The 19,974-nt window shown below is 43.8% G+C and overlaps 1 protein-coding gene across 3 annotated transcripts in view; it reads right to left on the bottom strand.

Annotated features, from left to right (window-relative positions):
• The window catches only part of ANKRD6 (ankyrin repeat domain 6), a 195,435-nt gene that overhangs the window by 48,693 nt on the left and 126,768 nt on the right, over positions 1-19,974 (bottom strand). For all 3 annotated transcript variants that reach the window (XM_064288965.1, XM_064288964.1, XM_064288966.1), the window contains exon 2: positions 6,138-6,402. In XM_064288965.1, coding sequence (XP_064145035.1) covers positions 6,138-6,257 — 120 coding nt within the window. In that variant the 5' untranslated portion in view covers positions 6,258-6,402. The remainder of the gene's footprint in view (positions 1-6,137; positions 6,403-19,974) is intronic.

The following is a 19,974-nucleotide window of genomic DNA, read 5'->3' as shown; positions in this document are numbered from 1 at the left end:
GCAGGCCAAGGCATTTATACTGGAGGGACCTCCCTAGGAAGGGGCCAGCATCATCTGAGAACTGCAAACTATAGAACAAGCCAGGAAAGACTCTTCCCTAGCCACAGATTCCATGAGGCCTGGGTACCCTGGGCCGCAACCCTGCTCACCCTCTTCCTCTGGCCGGGGGAGGAAAAGATCAGGGGACAGAGGCCAGAGCACAGGTCCTCTCTCCTGTTTGGTATCTCAGGTCCTATTTACTAAAGGATAGGCCTTTCAAGCCAACAATACCTGCTCAATGAAGGAGAAGCCCTGATACCCCTCAGGGGAGCTGGCAGGGAATAGAGAAGCAAGGGCACTGACACTAGTCCCTTGCTGGACCGCCATCTTTATTCAATGATGTTCTTATGACCAGAGTCACACAGACACCTTGGGCAGCAGCCAAAGGAATAAAAGGATTAGAAACTCTGACAGCATGGGGGGTGGGAGGAGATAAAAGAATTGAGATTCATTAGCTTGAAGAAGTAAACCAATTTAAGCATCTTAACTGGAGGTTGTTACAAGGAAGGCAGTTGTGTGGACGTGACCTACACTAGGGCAAATGGCTTAAGCTGCAATGAGAAGAATTTAGGTTACATTAGTGTAATAATCCCACAATGACAAAGCTCCCTTTCTTTAGCAGAACATAAGAAATACAACAGATCAGGACAACACAGACATTTGTGAGGCAAGTGGTGTCTGTCTGTATTATTTGTAGCCTTAAAAAGAAGGGAAAAAGGGGTGGTAGGAGGCAAGAAAGATGTGTTGCAAGTAAAATAAGATTGGCACATATTTTAGAAACAATATATTAAGACTAAAAAGGGTCTTTGAGAATTTAATTTGAATGAAGATAATAAGGCTTATAGAGGCAAAATGATTTCTCACGATCTCAGATCTTGTTTGGAGCAGAGCTGCATATAACTGGAATACTAACCACTTGACCCCTGATTTAGCTTTAAATGGTAGAAGATCCCCCCTCCCCCCACCAATCTTCCTAGGTGCCCCAGGGTCCTTTTATCATAGTATTCTTTATCATAGACAGGAGCCTCAACTGCCAGGAGTGGTAGAGATTTAGGTCAGAAGATCTCAGAGTCCTTCTTGGGCATATGATACAATGAAGCAAAGTTCTTAGGACATTCAGAAAGAAAGGAAGGATGAAAAAGCGTCAATTCCCTACTGGGGCTTCCATTTTCTTGTAACTACACAAGGGCTCTAATGATCAGCAACACATGTGTGAAAACAATTTGAAAAGTATAAAATACTATACACATGTACAATATCATTATTGGGATACTGCTTTATTAAAGCTCCTTCAATAATGTACTTTATTAAAGTATATGAGGTCCCACCCCTGAGGGAGCAGGAGATTAGTGGGATGCAGACCCCAAATTCTCATAAAAAGACCAGACTTAATGGTCTGAATGAGACTAGAGGAATCCCGGTGGTCATGGTCCCCAAACCTTCTGTTGGCCCAAGACAGGAACCATTCCCAAAGACTACTCATCAGACATGGAAGGGACTGGACAATGGGTAGGAGAGAGATGCTGATGAGGAGTGAGCTACTTGTACCAGGTGGACACTTGAGACTGTGTTGGCATCTCCTGTCTGGAGGGGAGATGGGAGGGTAGAGATGGTTAGAAACTGGCAAAATTGTCATGAAAGGAGAGATTGGAAGGGCTGACTCATTAGGGGGAGAGTAAGTGGGAGTATGGAGTAAGCTTATATGTGACAGACTGACTTGATTTGTAAACGTTCACTTAAAGCCCAATAAAAATTATTAAAACAAACAAAAAAAAGTATATGAGGCCCCAGACAGTAAAACATGTGCAGATTATAGCTACTATGTGTAAAATGCAGAAGAACATGCTCTAATAAGCAGGCCACCGGAAGTTCGCAAAGTTATAAACAACACAGTTCCAACATAGTGGTTAAGAGCAAGGACTCTGGAACCAGATGGCCAGGGATCGAATCCCAGTTCTGACGTTTTCTAACTGAAACTTTGGGTGGGCTACCTAATCTTTCCTTGCCTCAGTTTCCTCATCGGTATAATATGGATAATAGATTTGTGGTGAGGTTAAAAGATTTCATCTTTGTAGAGCACTTACAAGAGTATCTGATACCTAACAAACACAATCTAAGTGTAGGCAATTTACAATCAACAGCATTGTTCTCCTCATTCAACATATATGGGGCATACTGTGTGCATATGGTACTAGGCACTGGAGGAGTCAAAAAAAAAGTACACAACATTTTGTGGCCACTTGAGTTTTATAATTGCGGCGACACAGGTTATCACATTTAGCCCTCATGGAAACGCTGTAAATTTTGTGAAGACACTGAGACTCGATGAAGTAAAAAGATGACGTGAAGGGATTTGTTTGTATCAGTGGTTCTCAGACAGGGGTGATTTGCCACCACTGCCTACCTCCCCAAGACATTTGGCAAAGTCTGGAGACATTTTAGGTTCTCACAACTGGGGGTGGGGGAAGTGCTACTGGCATTTAGTAAGTACAGGCCAGTGATGCCACTAAATATCCTACTATGCACAAGACAGGCCCCCATAACAAACAATTATCCAATTCGAAACATCAATAATGCCAAAGCTGAGAAACCCTGGCTACATCAACAAGCAGTTAACAAACAGTGGAGCAGGCACCTATACCAAGGTTTTTGGATTCCAAACCCAGGGCTTTTCTGCTGTGTCAAGCACAGAGAAATGTAAGAGATAAACTATGACCCCCAAGTGTTAATCCAGTATGGAGTTGTGAGCCCCCACAAATTGATAGGCAATTATAAGGGACACAAAGTATCTGGACGGAAGTGCTTCATCAGTTGAGAGGAGAGTGAGTTCCATGTAGGTATATTCCTGGATGGACTTCATGGAGATGGTGGCTCCTGAGCCAAGTCCTGGATGGCAGGCCTTAAAAGGGCAGAGTGGTTTAAGAGAGAAGCACCTAATCTCCAAGGAAGAGGTTATACGCTGAGTTTTCCAACAGAAGCACTATTAGCTAGAAGCATTGCCTTCAAAATTCTGAGGCAAAATAATTCTCTGCCTGTTTCTCTATACCAAGTTGTCAATTAATCAAGAGGGTGGAATAAAGGCTTTTTTCAGACACATAGACTATCAAAAAATTTACCTCCCATGCTCCTTCTTAGGAAGGTACAAGAGAAAATGGACCATCAACATGAAGATGACATGGGTTCCAGCAAACAAGGTATCTAACCCCAGGAAAGAGATGAAAGGAATTCTCAGTATTACAGCTGTGCAGCAGACCTAGAGAGCATGCTGGACCAAATGGGAACAGAAGGATGGATGACTCCAGAACAGATGGTTCCCCCCAAAAATAAATTAAATGGATAAATATGTGATGGGTATAATCATGGAAAATCGTACCAAGAACTATTTTTCAGAGGTGCTGGTGGCTAGAAGAAATGCTTAACCAGAAGTTTGAATAAAAGAACATGAAAAATCAAGGCAATTATCAACTCCAGGAAAAACAGTAAGTTGTATAAAAAAGGAAAACTTAATTATAGTACCCTTCTTGGCTCACCAGCAAACAGTATTTACATAATCACACTACTTCTGGATCTGATTAAAAAAAATCGTGATATAACTAGATTGGTAGACTGTGAAAGAGAAAAGCGCACATGAGAAAGCTGAATTCCTCATCAATCTTAATGAAAACTCAATAGATTATGTCTAAAATAGATCAATCTCTTCTGTGCATTCACTCTCAGGAAGATACTAGAGCTGTGTTACCAATATGGCAGACAACAGCGGCATGTGGCATTTAAATTTTAATTAAATAAAATTTAAAATTCAGTCCCTCAGTAACACTACCCACATTTCAAAAGCCACATGTCGTGTTATGGATTAAACTGTGTCCCCCCAAAATATGTGCTGAAGTACTAACCCCTGTACCTATAAATATGAGCTTGCTTGAAAATCGGGGGTTTCTTTGTTATACTAATGAGGTCATACCAGAATAGGGTGGGTCCTAAACCTAAACACTTTTGAGTTATAAAAAGGAACAGAATAGACACAGAGACACACAAAGGGAAAGAAACCATCTGAAGACAGACAGACAGACAGACAGACAGACAGACAGACACACACACACACACACACACACAGTAGATGCATCTAGAAGCCCAGCAATGCCAAGGATTTCTGGCAGCTACAAAAGACCTCTGCCTAGAGTTCCTCCTCTCCCACCCCCAAATTTGGACTTCTAGCCTCCTGAACTGTATGAAAGTACATTTCTGTTCTTTAAAGCCAGCCACTTGTGGTATTTTTTGTTATGGCAGTATTGGGTAACTAAGACCTGTGGCTAATGGTTACCATATTGGACAGAACCGAGTAAGGCCCCCTTTTACCCTCAGTCCCACACAATCCAGCGATGTGCAGGGCATTGTTAGGCTTCACAGGCAAACTACCAGTTCGTCAAGATTTTCCATCTCTCTAGAGACCAGCATGAAATACAGTAAAACCCACGAAAGTCTGAACCTGTATAAGGCAGAGACCTGTCAGAGAAGGAAAACTCAAATATTTTCCACTAAAATGAGCAACAAAGAAGTGGTAAAACTGCATGCTGTCAAAGGTGGACAACTTGCGAGGCCCAGAGAAACAAGGCAGTCCTCTCAAGTTCTGGCTCTCACAGGTTTCACTGTGTACAGACAGTATGTGATTAACCATGAAGTGCGAGCTGGCCAGTGTTTGCCACAGGAGTTCAGGGGTTAATGCTAAGACTTTATTTGAAAATTAACTAACCCCCAGCCCCAGCTCTCTCCATGGTGGTCTGGAAAGTGGACCTTAGAAAATCTGCACTTCTGCCATTCAGCTGCTGAGGGGCATTGGACAAGTTCCTTAAATCTGTGCCTCAGTTTCCTCATCTCTACAGTAGGGATGAAAGCAGAACCTCTTCTAAAGGACTGCTCATGGGGATTAAATGAATTAATACAGATAAAGACCTTGCAGCAATACTAAGTACTTGGTAAGCGTCATCATCAGTGTTGTTTGGTCTATGTGTTTAAACTTGCCACCTAACTGTGCAAAGCTTACCTTTTTTGAGATTTGCTACAAAACCGCCTTTTGGGCAGTATGTTCTCTCATTTACCATTATACTATCTGTTGGTGTGGGATACTGCAATGGATTGAATTGTGCCAATTTGGCTAAGCCATGATTCCCAGTATTGTGCGACTGCCACCATTTTGTTATCTAATGTGATTTTCCTATGTGTTGTAAATCCTATCTCTATGATGTTAATAAGGCAGGACTCAATCTATAAGATTAGGCTGTATCTTGAGTCAACCTCTTCTGATATATAAAAGAGAGAAGCAAGCAGAGAGACAGGGGAACTTCATACCACCAAGAAAGTGGTGCCAGGAACAGAGCTCATCCTTTGGACCCGGTGTCCCTGAGCTGAAAAGCTCCTAGACCAAGGGGAGATTAGTGACAAGAACCTTCCTCCAGAGCCGACAGAGCAAGAAAGCCTTCCCCTGGAGCTGGTACCCTGAATTCGGACTTCTAGCCTCCTAAGACTAGAAGAGAATAAACTTCTGTTTGTTAAAGCCATCCACTTGTGGTATTTCTGTTACAGCAGTACTAGATAACTAAGACAGATGGAGAATATCCTCCAAAACTCACCACACATTGTCACTGACCCATAAACAATCAAAGTCCAAAGATGTCATGGCAGTCATCTGGTCGAAGCCCACCACTGTACAGATGGGTATAATGAGGCTCGAGAAGCTGAGGGGCTCCTGACCAGAAGCTGGTTCACCTCCCTAGGCAGCTGTCTAACATGATTACCACATATAGACTCTTCCCAGTAAGGCTTTGTGTCCCGACTTCTCCCAAGAGGTCTCTGTCCATTTTGCTAAGTAGGTGAAGAAAAGCCACACTGTGATTTTCAACACTGTCAAATGCTAAGTTACTCAATTTGAAAGACTGCAATGAAAGCATGTTTAATCCTCCTCCTTTTCCCCAAACCTCCATCACTGCAAAAAAAAAGCAAGTTATTTGAAAGCGGCGAACGAAACACAACAGTTTTGCAGACAATGGTTAAGAAGTAGGCTGGTTCCCAGGGAATGGCTAAAGAGTTTCTCCTCTCGTTACCTTGGTAACCGCTACCTTGGCACCCTTGTTGATGAGCTGAACCACATTCTCTGCTTGGCCTTTGTACGCAGCTATGAGAAGGCGTTCTGAAAGCGCAGCGACCGCATCCTGCTGGCTCATGAATTAGGAGAGAAGGATGTTTTCGGGAAAGCGATAGACAAGTTCCTTCAGCTCAACACGAAGTTACTGGCCCAAGCTGGCACCCATGGGTAAAGGTGCTCTGAATCATTGGAAGGTGCCTTTGTTACTATGCCATCTTCAGGACCTGGGGATTGAAAAATAAAGCTGCCATCAGCGCCACTCAACCCCTGGGGCAGGCCACACCTCTTTCCCTCTGTTGTTAGGGCATTCTGTGCTTGCTCATTGCAGGGGGGGAAGGTGGGGGCAAGGGGCCATGAGGGATGCACATTCAATGCTGCAAAGCCAGAGCACAGTTTCCAAGTAGAAGGCACTATGGAGTATACTGCCATGAAAATGTGAGCCGGCCAATCTTTGCCACAGGAATGCTAGGGCCAACCTCCTTCCTTCTTCCATCCTCGGGGACACTCCAGAGAATGGCCAGAACTGTGAGGTTTGTTCTACATTTCTGTCCTGGGTAGCAAAGCCTTGATACAATCCCTGAAACACTGCCTGGTGTACAGACCCACCTTCTCTGGGCAGCTAACTATACTATGTACGCCACAAAAGGCCTTCTGGGCTGTGTTTTGTGGGCCCGCCATGGCTAACATGCCGATTTCCCTAGTGGGTCGGGTGCTTGTGGACCACATGCCACAGAGGCCCGAGGAGTAGGTTCTCTCCTTGGGGTGTTCTCTCAGCATTTACTGCAGTCTCTTCTTTCATTCTTACTGTAAATGGTGCAGTGCCCTGAGTTTTGGAACAGATGGAGAGCTGGGCACAGGCCCGGGCCATCTCCTGGTTCCAATTACTGCTGAAACCATCCGCCTTGGGGACACATGGATGCTGGGAATGCTAACAGTGTGCACTTCCAATTTGGAAGGTGAGGTTAGTCGTGTTGCTTCTACACTTAACACGAAGAAAGTAAGCAGCTACCTAAAATCACCTACAGGACAAAAAACACTGACACAGAGCAATGGCCTAGAAGATAATTAGTTGTAAATTTAAATGCTTCTTTTCACCAAATGACCCAAATAAATAGAATTGTAAAGACTGTGACTCCTTCCTGTAGTCCTGAGCAACCATTAGACCAAAACAAATTGATTCAAAGGTGAAGAGTTCTTTGGGCCGAAGAAGGATTGCTTAAAGGTCTGTCTAATCTACATCTGGAGTTCCCAGGTGGTGCAAAAGGTTAACACACTCAGCTGCTAACCGAGGTTGGCAATTTGAGTCCACCCAGAGACACCCTGGAAGAAAGGCTTGGTGATCTACTTCTGAAAAATCAGCCACTGAAAATCCTATGGGGCACAGTTCTACTGAGACACATGGAGTCACCATGAATCTGAGGTGATTTGATAGCAACTTTTTTTTTTTTTAATCTGCTCCTGCTAGGAGAGCAAGGAATTGAGGCCTTTTTTGTATAGATCGGTTGATGGGTTTGAACCACTGAGCTTTTAGTTAGCAGCCAAGCACTTAAGCAATGAGCCACCAGGGCTCATTTAAAAGCATACTTATTAAAAATACCAATATATGCAAATGGAAAGGAAAGAAAATGCTGTGCCAAAGGGCCACCATTTTCCATTCCAGACCCTCCTACACATTCTAGTTTTGAAGGCCTGGAAGATGCAGACATCTTTTACAGTTGCTTCCGGTCAAACCCAACGATTCTTTCAATCTCTAAAAGAAAGGAATCAGCCATGGCATGGCTGTAAAAGGTCTGGGCTAAATCCCATTCTGACCTCCATTCCCCATAAATAAAACGTACCTAAAACAAAGATAAGAACAGCTCCCAGCCTCCCAGGACTGTGGTGGGAATTAAAGGTGGTATCTCATTATATAAGGACCCATTAAGCACTTGACTGCTAACTGAAAGGTCGGTGGTTCGAACCTACCAGCCACTCCTTGGGAGAAAAGATCTGGCGATTTGCTCCTGTGAAGATTACAGCCTGGGAAACCCTATGGGGACAGTTCTACTCTGTCGTATAGGGTCACTATGAGTCAGTGTCAACTTGATGGCACACAACAACAACAATATTTCATCATATGAAAGTGTTGGCCAGGTGTGAATATTATAACTTTAGAAAGATCATTCTTATTCCCTCAACGTGTGAATTATCAAGTTTTATCATTCACCTCCATCTGTTGCCCAAAGTATGGGTAAAGAACGGCAAGTAAAGAGAAGAACCCTCACAAACCCATCTTGTTCCTGCTTGACAAGCTCACTAGAAGCTCAAGGAGTCTGGAGAAGGGCAGGCCTGAAGCAGGGACTCCTTGGATAGCCTCATCACAGATCCCTGGGATGCTCCAGAAATATTTGCTGAATGAATGAGCCAATGAAAGAATGAAGCTGTGACTCAGACACTGAGAGAAACGGAGCTGGAAATGCATCTGAAAATCCCCATTGTCACACTGAAATATTATAGCCTGAGCTTCATGTTTCTCTACTATCATACCATTGGGAAGTGGTTTGTTTTATAAACATAGGGTACACCTTGTTTTTATTCAGGTTATCTGTGGTCCATTTAAACCCATTACACTGACCTTCTGAGCTGTTTGCCCAAATACTGCAAAATCACTTCAGGCCCAAGTGGCAGCAAATTATAGAGTATTAGCTACATCTTCCTATAGGATCTCCTTCCCACAACCAAATTCTTCCCCTTCCTCTAACCATTTGTTATCCCTGGGCACTTGACCTAACTCCTGCCCACCCCCCCTTCCCAGTACCTTTCCTGCAATGTACATTTGAATGTCTCAAGTGCTATGGCTCAATTCATACAAATATTATTACCATTACCGTAACTAAAAATCGATCCCACAGCTTAGTTCCTAAAGGTAGAGATACCTCTGCTGCAACCTCAGTACAGCCCATCAGCTGAGGTGGTGAGCTCCAGACCAGCATATAATGGATGCAAGGGTCAAACAGGACTGGGGTAAGCTGATACCCACTCCACTGTGACCTTCTGTCCCTGCTATAAAGTCAGCCTCTCAGACACTGAGGTTAAAGCCCCAGGTACACTTCTTACCATATTTGCAAGCTACTGAGATACCCTTGTTTAGATAATTAACTTTGCTAAACAGCCCCTTGCTAATATAAGTCCAGCATCTAGTATTTTTTTTTCTTTTTGAGATTAAAAAAAAACACGACAATTGTGAGAAAATGTTGGCCAAGCAAATTTCAAGTTCTATCTTTTGCTTTTCGGTTACAGCTAAGACTGCTTCCCTCTGGCCCACCACCACCACTAATCCACAGTCTGCCTGGTCAGGCACCAAGAAGCCTCCACCATAGGTGGCTAACACAGGATTTTGGATACTACCCCCACCGGAATCGCACAGAAAAGTGCCTGCAAAATCAGGAACAGAATCCCCCAGATTTCCCATTCCCAGTCTGCTGCTAACTCCATCACTGCGTGCTTGGATATCTCAAGTTCATTCTCATTTGAAACCCAGTACTAGTCTCATTGTTAGGACCTCGGGTATACATCTGCAGTTGCGTTTACACACAGGGTAGGTGGGAAGGGATCCCACTGGCCAAGTCTTTCTTTTTGCTTCCTCTGTCCTTTCCCGGAGATGGGGGTGCAGCCCCAGCAAAGATGCCACTAAGCCAGCTTCCTGTCCACCTCTGATGATCACAGTCTTAAAATCTAAATCCTTCCCTCTCACTTAGAACAATACTCTCTCATCCTTTTGGCATGAGGAGATATTCTGCTTTTCGCCTGATATTTTTGAATTGACAAATCAGGCCAGGTGGAGGTGGGAGGTGAGAGAGGCGGGGGACCCCAGGCAATTAGTGAGGGGGGAAGGGAATAGAGCAGTGGTGGCCAGTCTGTAACCAACTAAACTTCACTGCCAACCTGTTGGGTACCCTGGATGTGGGAGCCCTGTTCCCTCATCAAATTCCAGCCTCCTCTTCTAAGTAGATCAGCTGTCATTCAAGGCACTTCCTGTCGCTGGCAGTGAGGAATTTCTCCTGCCCCAAGTCTATCAATCACAGCCCCCTTTTTCATGATGCTCACTTTTCCGTGTTCTGGAAGAAAACCTTATATGCAAACATGCTGCCAGCTCTTGAGACAGAAATGAAATAAAGGCATGAGCAAAAGTATGCAATGAACACTAAATCTAGAAAGCAGTTTAGCTTCTATGAGAGATTTTTCTCCGTCCGCCCAGCCAGCCACCCTTTCTCTTTTCATTGTCCTCCAGTTTGCCGATTCTTTATCTCAAATCACAAATGCCAGGGGGTCACACAGCTGCTTGGTTTGTGAGGCAATCTGTTTTCTTTTTACAGCAAAGCGTTGATGAGATTTGCCTTTGCTGTTTTCTTGGGGATTTACAACAAAGTCCAGCATCCTAAAAGCTACTATATTCAGTCTCCTGACAGACAAAATATTCCAGAAAGGACCGGCAAACAAAAGTCCCAGCCAGGCATGATGCACAACCCACCCAGAGCCATCAAAGGCCCCTAGGAACCCATGGTAAGAACCACCAGTTACAACAGCTCCACGCCCTGTGCTGAAGAGAGACAGTACTCACATACGGGGGTCTGTTCTCCCCTCTGTACATGGCATTCTCCTTCAGGGTAGCTGCAGCCGATTCTTTTCTGGAGCGATCATTAGCGTCTTAGAGCTGTCACGCTCAGTGGGTCTGCGGTGATTTACGTTATGATGCCTGCTGCCTTTTTCCCTTTGCCTTTTTTCCTCTGCCGCTGACCGCCGACTGGATCACATCTAAAAGCTTATTAAGACATCCTTTCAGCTTGCAATGTTTTGTGGCTTCCTATTCTGCTCGCCACAGCTGTTGAAAGTCTCGGGTCTTCGGATTTTGTTGGGCTACTCCCTCCTGCCGGCAGAGGACCTGTAACTCTGCCCTGATTGAATTTAGGGGATAATGCACAGATAGCGTAATGTTTTTGAATGATGCTCAGATGACAGAGAAGTGAAGTTTGTGTTCTCTCGGCAGTAAGGCAAGGAGAAGGGGTGAAGGTGTGTGTTATAAGGGAGGGAAGATGCAGAGAGGATCAAAATCAGTAATTAACTGCCTTCATGATAACAGTTAGGAAAATGAGCGCTTTGTGAGATCAGTAGAAACCAGACACACCAGCGTCCTCGGCAGAGAGTTCCAGCACAGTGACTGCGGCAGCACAGAGACAAGTATCATGTTCAGCCGCCCTTCCTTACGTTTGTAAATCCAGTTTGTCTCACAACACCCTCCTCTGAACAGGGAGCTTCCGCAGGGAAGGGGGAAGGGAGGAAACAGCAGAGGCCCTTCAGAAGCTGCTACAAGCTCAGAGGGTGTATTTTGTATTTCACTGGCCCTAGACAGCTCAGGTATGTCCTCTAGCCACTTGTTGAAGCAACAGAAAACCAACTTCACAACTGGAGAGATCACAGAATGGAAGAGGGTTTTCATCTGGACTCAAGTCAATATACCCATATTTTCCTGTTTGTTTCTAATGGCAGAACTGTTAACAGGTCCTGGAGATGGGAAAACAACTCTGTCAACACAGACCCTCTGCGCACCTTCCCTGCCCAAAGCCTTGTCCCCATTTCCCTGAGAGTAACAGCTCGGAACTGACTCAACAGCAACTAGCAACAATGGGCTAAGGGTTCTGTTTTAACCGTCCTCTGGCAGAATAGCCATGGACTCTAGCCGGTGCTATGTGAAGTTGAATTCCACAGGGAGAGAAATTGCCGGTAGTACAATAAGACCAGCTTATTTTAATGCACAGCACTTGTACTAGGTTATTTGAAAATGATCACTACTAGGATCCTGTGATCACTACTGGAGGACAAACGCATGTAGAAGGAAGACAAATGTGACTTGATCCCTGCTTTGAAGAAACTCATCACCTGGCCACTAAGAAGATGTGATCTGGGCCTGAAAAGCCAGGTGCCAAAAGAGCAAGACAGGAGTACAAAGCAGGGAGTGGTTATGTTCTCAAAGCTTTCTGGACATTTCCTTCTTCTGGGACTATCTACGCCCACAGGTAGGGGCTGTCAGCACAACAGAGCAGTCCCTGGGTTACTAATAAGATTTGTTCCAAAGTCTGTCTTTAAGTCGAATCTGTACGTAAGTCAAACAGGTATGTACGGTTCTCATTTAGTGTCAGTTAAAATGTTTGTCTTAGTATATAGTGTATATTTTACCTTTCTGTTTATGTAAAGTAAACCCTGGTGGCACTGTGGTTAAGTGCTAACCAAAAGGTCGGCAGTTTGAATCCACCAGGTACTTGTTGGAAACTCTATGCGGCAGTTCTACTCCATCCTATAGGATCGCTAGGAGTCAGAATTGACTTGAGGGCAACGGGTTTGGCTTTTTTACGCATATAAAGAGTCCTGGTGGTACAGTGGTTAAGAGCTCAGCTGCTAACCAAAATGTCAGCAGTTTGAATCCACCAGTAGGTCCCCGGAAACCCTGCAGGACAGTTCTACTCTGTCCTATAGGGTCACTGAGTAAGAATCAACTCTATGGCAACAGGTTTCTGGCTATGAATACAAAACTAAACTTCAGGAGCATTACAAAGTAATGTGTACATTCATTATTATGAACCATTGTATTTATCTCAAAATTTTAATACAATAGGCTTTATAGCAGTTCTCAAGTACAAGTTAGGCCGGGGGTTCTCAACCCAGAGACTAACTGTATTGTCAACAAGGACAGTAGCAGCACTGACTTTGCTCACAAAGTCTGGTGACCACAGGTGTTATTTGCAAAAGATGTGAACAACAGGGGACAAGACCGCACCTCTTCAGCAAGCCCATAACTCGTTTTACATATCCCACTGTTGCAAAGTAATCTATCTACTTATTTCTCAAGCCGTTCCAAGTAACTCTTCTTCTGAATCTTTGAAATAATCGCGTTTGCAGGAGCCATAAAGAGGCTGTTACAGCAAAAGTTGAATGGCATCGCGATATTATTCAGGAAGCCTGTGACACACCCTACCATCAAGAAAAGCTGCTGACAGATGTAGAAATTATATAGGAGGCATAAGGATATATTATTGAATAAAGATGTGACTGACAAGAGGCTTGTGATGCGGAGGTCTCCTCTTTTTACCTGGGACAATAATAATTTGTTGACTAACTTGAACTGCTAGACCAGCAGAGCCCCCAGGATGGGCCTGGGTCCTTCCATCTCTTATCTAAATACATACTCAAAATTCAGACCAGGTGTCATCTCCACTGAGTCTTCTGCTACCCCACCTTTCCCTAGACAAGATCATTCCCTTGTGTGTGCTCCTACAGTTTTCTATAAGCTCCTCTCATGCTGAATTGTGGTTATTTGCTCAAGGGTTGGTCTCCCTGGTTAGACTGACAGCTTGAGGGCAGGAACCCTGTTCAGTCATCTTGTATCCCCAGTGCCTAACGTGGTTCCTGGAACACAGCTGGCCTCTAATGTCTTTTAGAGGGATGATAGAAAAACTAATGACTAATAGTTCCCCGCCCCCCACTCATTGGCTGTGGCTCCCATAAGAAACAGTCGGAGGGGTCCCACAGATGATGCAGGCTATGGTTCCAGAGCCTCCAAGACAGAAGATGTGGGGCGGGGAGGGGGGGGTAGTGCACTCATTCTCCTCTCTCCCTTCTTCCCAGAAAGAGAGGACACCTGAGGCCAGAAGAATTACTGATTTGAGACAGCCCTTTTTTTTTTTTTCTAACCAGGGACACAGGTCTGTCAGCACTCAAGCAGTGGACAGCGTCACAGCCACTGGGAATGTTCTTACCACCCTCAACCCCTGCTGGGTTCAGCCACAAATGTTAGACATCAAAAACAAGCAACAACAGATAAAACCAGTCCTTACAGAGCAGTTCACTTTCTATGTATTCATAACTCAGCTCCCACCCACTCCTTAAATCTGTTTTAATCTGGCTTCTTTTGCCCTCCATTTTTCCACCAGAGTTGGTTTTAAGTTGGCCTAATTGGCAAATGCAATGGCAATGTTTCAGTTCTTATTTTATATGATTTATCTTTTTTATTAGCCACTGTTACCACCCCTCTCCCATCAAGCTTTCCCCTTCCTTGGTTTCTATGACCCACTCTCTCCTCATTCTCCTGTCTCCCTTGGATTATTCCTTTCTCTCATTCAAGGATTCTTCTTTCACTGGCCCCTTAAATATCACTGGGTGTCTGGAATTCTATCCTTGGTTATCTTCTCTGCTCATTTTCATTCTTTACAAGATCTCAATAACCCCATCACCACCCACATCCTCTTTTGCTACTGTGGGGTTTACAATGAACTTTACCCAAAGAATTTGGCTTTGTCCTTGGTTCCTGAGAGATAACCTCTAAAACTTTGGCATTTCCCCAGTGATTGGAGTCTTTGTTATCCATGAGGGCTCCAGACTACACTGGCAGATTTATGTTAATGAGGTGAGAGAAAGGCCCATTATGTGATATCTGCCCAACCTCAGAGAAGAAGAGCTGGAGGTTGAGTTTAACAATGTGGGCAATGATTCAGTCAATCATGCCTATGTAGTAAGACCCTAATAAAAGCCCTGAACATTGAATCTCCATGAGCTTCCTGGTTGGTGATGGGTCCCAGTGCACAGGGGAGGGTAGTACATTTTCTGGAACACAGAAGCTCCATGTTGGAAACCCTCCCAGACCTCGCTTTATGCATCTCTTCATTTGTTTCCCTTGTATCATTTGTATAATTTGTATTCACCTCAATTTATGTGATCACTTTTTGCAACACAAATGTGATCATGTTTCTCCTCTGCTTATCACTGTCAGTGGCTACACGCTCCCTCCAAAAAGAAGTCCAGTGTTACACAAATCCATGCATGGTCTGGTCCCGACCTCTGTCTCTAGGTACTTCTTCTACTGCCCATCCCCTGCAATCCTGTACCCTAGTCTGGCCACCACATACTTAGAGTACCTTGAAAGCACCATCCCATCACTTTGCTTAGAATATTCTTTGAATATTTTCCAAACTCCTCCTGATCCTTTGGATATGATTCAAAGTTATGCTTCTCTCAGAAGTTTCCTCCAAAGCTCCTCTGTCCTCCAGGTTCCTAAGATCAAAATCACTCTACCTTGAGTTTACATTCCAGCTCTGCCACTTGTTTGGGGCAAGTTTCTTAATGACTCTAAGTCCGTTTCCCTATGTGCAAAATAGGAAAAAAAACAGTGTTTACAAAAAAAAAAAAAAATTGGGTTGTTGTGAAGGCTGAATGACCCCATTTGAAATGAAGTACTTTGCTTTTTTTATCCCACTATACTGTGAACTGTGACTGTGGGATAGTGGTATTCTTGGCCTCTCTTTCTGCCTTCTGATTATAAAGCCCCTTGCCTTGCCATCTGAATCTACCTCTCTTTCTAAGGAGACTCTGCCCTAGCCAGAGAAGTTTCTCGGCTTTAGGATGCAAAACTAGAGGTCAGGTAGGAGAGATGAGAGAAGAGCAGGTTGACTTTTGTCAAGGGAGGCAAAGTCAATTTAAATAACAAAAGCTGCGGAGGTGGGGAGGAATACCACCCATGATAGAGGATGGAGTACACGTTTTGGGAGGGTTATAGTGACCAATAGGCTCCTGAACATGGTGGAATGTGAGAGAATTACAAGGATAAAAGGGGAGAGGAAAATTGTTATTGGGGGTTATAAACTGAGTTTCTTTTAACTTTTTGAGAACAAGTTAATGATTAATTTTTTTAATTATTACTTTTAGTCTTTTGCTTGTGCTTCTTTGAAGAACTCCATACAAACACCGAAGCACATAAGACAAATTCTTAAGAGCTACCTTGTTGTTTTTTTTTTACCCTTGTTTACAGTGCCATATTCTGTCTTAGGCTCTGAGCATCTCTGGGACAGGGACTGTGTCTTGTTCCTCTCTGTAAATCTGATGCAACCACAGAGCCTGGGATATGGCATGTAAACAATTAATGCTTGTTGCCCAAATAAATGCTTATTTAACTAGATTACAGGCTCCTAGGGAGCAAGTACCTGTTCTTATTCTTCCACGTATCCAAATAAATGTATGAATGCTGGAGTGGGCTGAATGGTGGCCCCCCCCAAAAATATATCCACATCCCCAATCTTCAGAGAGACTGCTCAAACTCTCTCAGCTACACAGGGATATCTTCTGCTTATAAATATCTACCATATGACCCCTCAGAAATGGCTGTTTTTAACTCTACTGGACCCCGTTTTCATTTCAGGGGTCCAATCTATTCAATCATTGTGCCATTTTAAAGTATTTCTTAAGATAATATCCATCTGATATTAGAAATTCCAGATACTATGACACATGCTCCTCCTCCCATCCCACCCTCACTTCCCTTAACCCACATGACTTTCTATAATGACTCTTTTTAAAAGCTGCAACTAGCAGCAAGCAAGCCTGGGTTAGACTTGATTTTATACTGATATTGTCCATCACCTACAAGAGTAGAGTGGTCTGGAAATGCTGGATGCTGCGTGGACCCTTTTTACACCACTGTTTGCAAAAGGCTACACAGGTCTCCCATCTCAGTTCTCTTTTAAGGTTGGCTGAGGCAGGAGTGAGTAGGAGCAAGGAAAGAAGAGGGTCTATTTAAATATTCCACCCATACAGTGTGCTTCATGTGTGAGCCTGGGCAACTTATGTAACTTCTTCAGGCCTTAATCAAGTCCTCATCTCTAAACTCAGAATAATAACGATAGCTACTGACTTCACAGGGTAGCAAAGAGGATCACCTGAGGGTGTTGATGCAAAGCACTTAACACAGCACTTGGCAGAGAGTAAGCACTCAGCAAATACTAGGTGTGCATGTGTATATGTATAAAGTCAAAGGGAGGCTAAATTCTCCACTTAAATTTTCAAATTATTCTGCAACATTGAATCTCTCCTACATCTCTTACACTCTCACCTTTCCTTTCTAGTGCACAGGGGCTTCCCCAGGTAGAGTCTGGTCTCTTGGCCTTCCTCAGCACACAGCATGACACAGCGTTTAGCTCTGGCAGAGAGCTTTACTGGGATCAAATATCCCTGCGGAGGTGGGGGATTAGTACTTCAAGTGTATCTTATCTGGCTGATGGCCGTCAGAGAGGCTTTGTGGTTCTCTCCTGGCACTCACGACATCACTCAATGATAATCAGACAGGTACATGCATAGTGCACAGCTCAGGAACATGTACCCTGGGCATGACTGCCGTGTTCTTTTCCTAACCTAAGTGGACTCTGACCTTCAAAAATCTAGTTAGGTGGAAGGCAAGTTTTATGTGTGTCCTGCCTTCAAGCCTGCTCAACCTTGCGTTCAGATTTTCCTTCAAATTGGATGTTGCCAATATTTTAAGTTTCAGTAACAGACTAAGTATAACCAAGTTTGGTCCACTAAATTCATTAACCAATAATTCTATCACATGACAAACATACCGAATTCTCATCATTATCATTACTATTGTGAATTATCTGAAATTAAAATTCTGTCACATCATTACTAGAGGGGTTCCTAAAATGAAGGCAGCAGTAACAGAAACGACACTGACCTTCAATTGCTTTATTATATGCTTAGAATTAGCCCCAAACACTCATTCCCAAGACTTTTAAACAATCTTAAAATAGTCATTTCTCTCAGGATTTTCTCATTATCATCATGGTCAAATTATCTCCACAGCGAAACTATACTTAATTAGTTGAGCTTCAGCAGCCTTCAGGAGGCAGGGTCAACCTGAGAAATTACAAAACGTGTAAGAATCCTAATTAATGCTGTGTGCCCTATCTCTTTGGACCGTTTTCTCATAGCAAGACGTTTTGCTTTCTCTTCAGCAAAGGGCAAGTCTGGATTCCCTGTGGAAGGTAGTAGAGCTTTCCCTCTTGGGCTTGGATCCTCCCTGCTTTGAGGGGCTGGGAGCTTGGAACTCAGTCCCTGAGGTTCTTAGGGGGAGAATCCAGACCCTGTCCTGGGTGGACATTCCAGTCCTGACAGCCCTTCCTCTGAGGGATTTTCCAAACCCTCTGGTTAGGACAATACCACCCATTCCCGAACTTCAGGCAGGCTGCCGCCTCTTTAATTATAATTGATAACAAGCCCAATATCAAAACAAAGAGCATGGTGGATGAGAGTGACAGAGAATATGAGAAGGGGGGGAAAAAAGGCAGAAGGGCAACATGAAAAGACAATGAGCACTTCAGTGTGAGGATGCAGCTACTGATAAGAAGGAAGGTGGGGCTCAAGCGCAATCCCTCTTTCGGGCCTTCTCAAATCCTGAATCCATTGCCATTAAGTCAATTCTGACTCATAGCAACCCTACAGGACAGAGCAGAACTGCCCCATAGGGTTTCCAAGGAGCAGCTGTTAGACGTTCGAAGTGCCGATCTTTCAGTTAGCAGCCTGAGCTCTTAACTGCTGCGCCACCAGGGCTCCTCTCAAATCCCACCCTTTCCCAAACCACAAGTGTTCCAGTAGCCCAGTCTCTGCTCATTAGATATTTGTTGAATGAATGAAGGCATTCTCCAGTGTAACGTCGCGTTTCTTTTTACAATTAGAACTAGAAGTGGGGGAAACATGAAAATGATTATATATGCGGTTGTTGTTGGTTAGGTGCCATCGAGTCAGTTCCAAGGGTTTTTCTCTTTTTCACTTACCCTCCACTTTATCAAGCATGATGTCTTTCTCCAGGAACAGGTCCCTCCTGATAACATGTCCAAAGTACCTGAGATGAAGTCTCGCCACCCTCTCTTTCAAGAAGCATTACGGCCGTACTTCTTCCAAGATGAATTTGCTCTTCTGGCAGCCTATGGTATATTCAATTTTCTTCACCAATATCACAATTCGAATGCATCGATTCTTCTTCAGTATTCCTTATTCATTGTCCAGCTTTCCCACGCATATAAGGATTGAAAATACTACTGCTTGAGTCAGTCAGGCTCACCTTAATCCTCAAGGTGAAAATCTTTGCTTGTTAACACTTCAAAGAGGTCTTTTGCAGCAGATTTTCCCAAAGCAATACATCGTCTGATGTCTTGACTGCTGCTTCCATAGATGTTGATTGTGGATCCAAGTAAAATGAAATCCTTTATAACCCCAATCTCTTTTCCATTTATAATGATGTTGCTTATTGGTCCAGTTGTGAGGATTTCTGTTTTCTTTATGTTGAGGTGCAATCCATATTGAAGGCTGTGGTCTTTGATCCTCATCAGTAAGTGCTTCAAATCCTCTTCGCTTTGGCAAGCATGGTTGTGTCATCTGAATAACACAGGTTGTCAATGAGTCTTCCTCCAATCCAGAAGCCTCATTCTTCTTCATAGAGTCCAGCTTCTCAAATTATTTGCTTGGCATACATATTGAATAGTGAAAGGATACACCCTCCTTTCTTGATTTTAAACCATGCAGTATCCTCTGGTTCTGTTCCAACAATTGCCTCTTGGTCTATGCACAGGTCCGGCACGAGCACACTTATGTTTTCTGGAATTCCTATTCTTTGCAATGTTACCCATAATTTGTTATGATCCACACAGTCGAATGCTTTTGCATAATCAATGAAACACCGGTATTCCTTGCTTTCAGCAAAGACACATCTGACATCAGAAATGATATCCCTCATTCCACATCCTCTTCGGAATCCCCCTTGAATTTCTGGCAGCTCCCTGCTGATGTACTGCTACAACAGGTTTTTTTTTTTTTAATTATCTTCAGCGTAACTTTACTTGCTGTGATGTTAATGATATTGTTCAATGATTTCTGCATTCCTTTGGATCACCTTTTTTTGGAATAGGCACGTATATGGCTTTCTTCCAGTCGGTTGGCCACAT

Source organism: Loxodonta africana, chromosome 1 (assembly GCF_030014295.1).
Source record: "Loxodonta africana isolate mLoxAfr1 chromosome 1, mLoxAfr1.hap2, whole genome shotgun sequence".
NCBI classification, from domain to species: domain Eukaryota; kingdom Metazoa; phylum Chordata; class Mammalia; order Proboscidea; family Elephantidae; genus Loxodonta; species Loxodonta africana.
The sequence above is the reverse complement of the archived record's forward strand: the minus strand, read 5'-3'. Positions and strand labels throughout refer to the sequence as shown.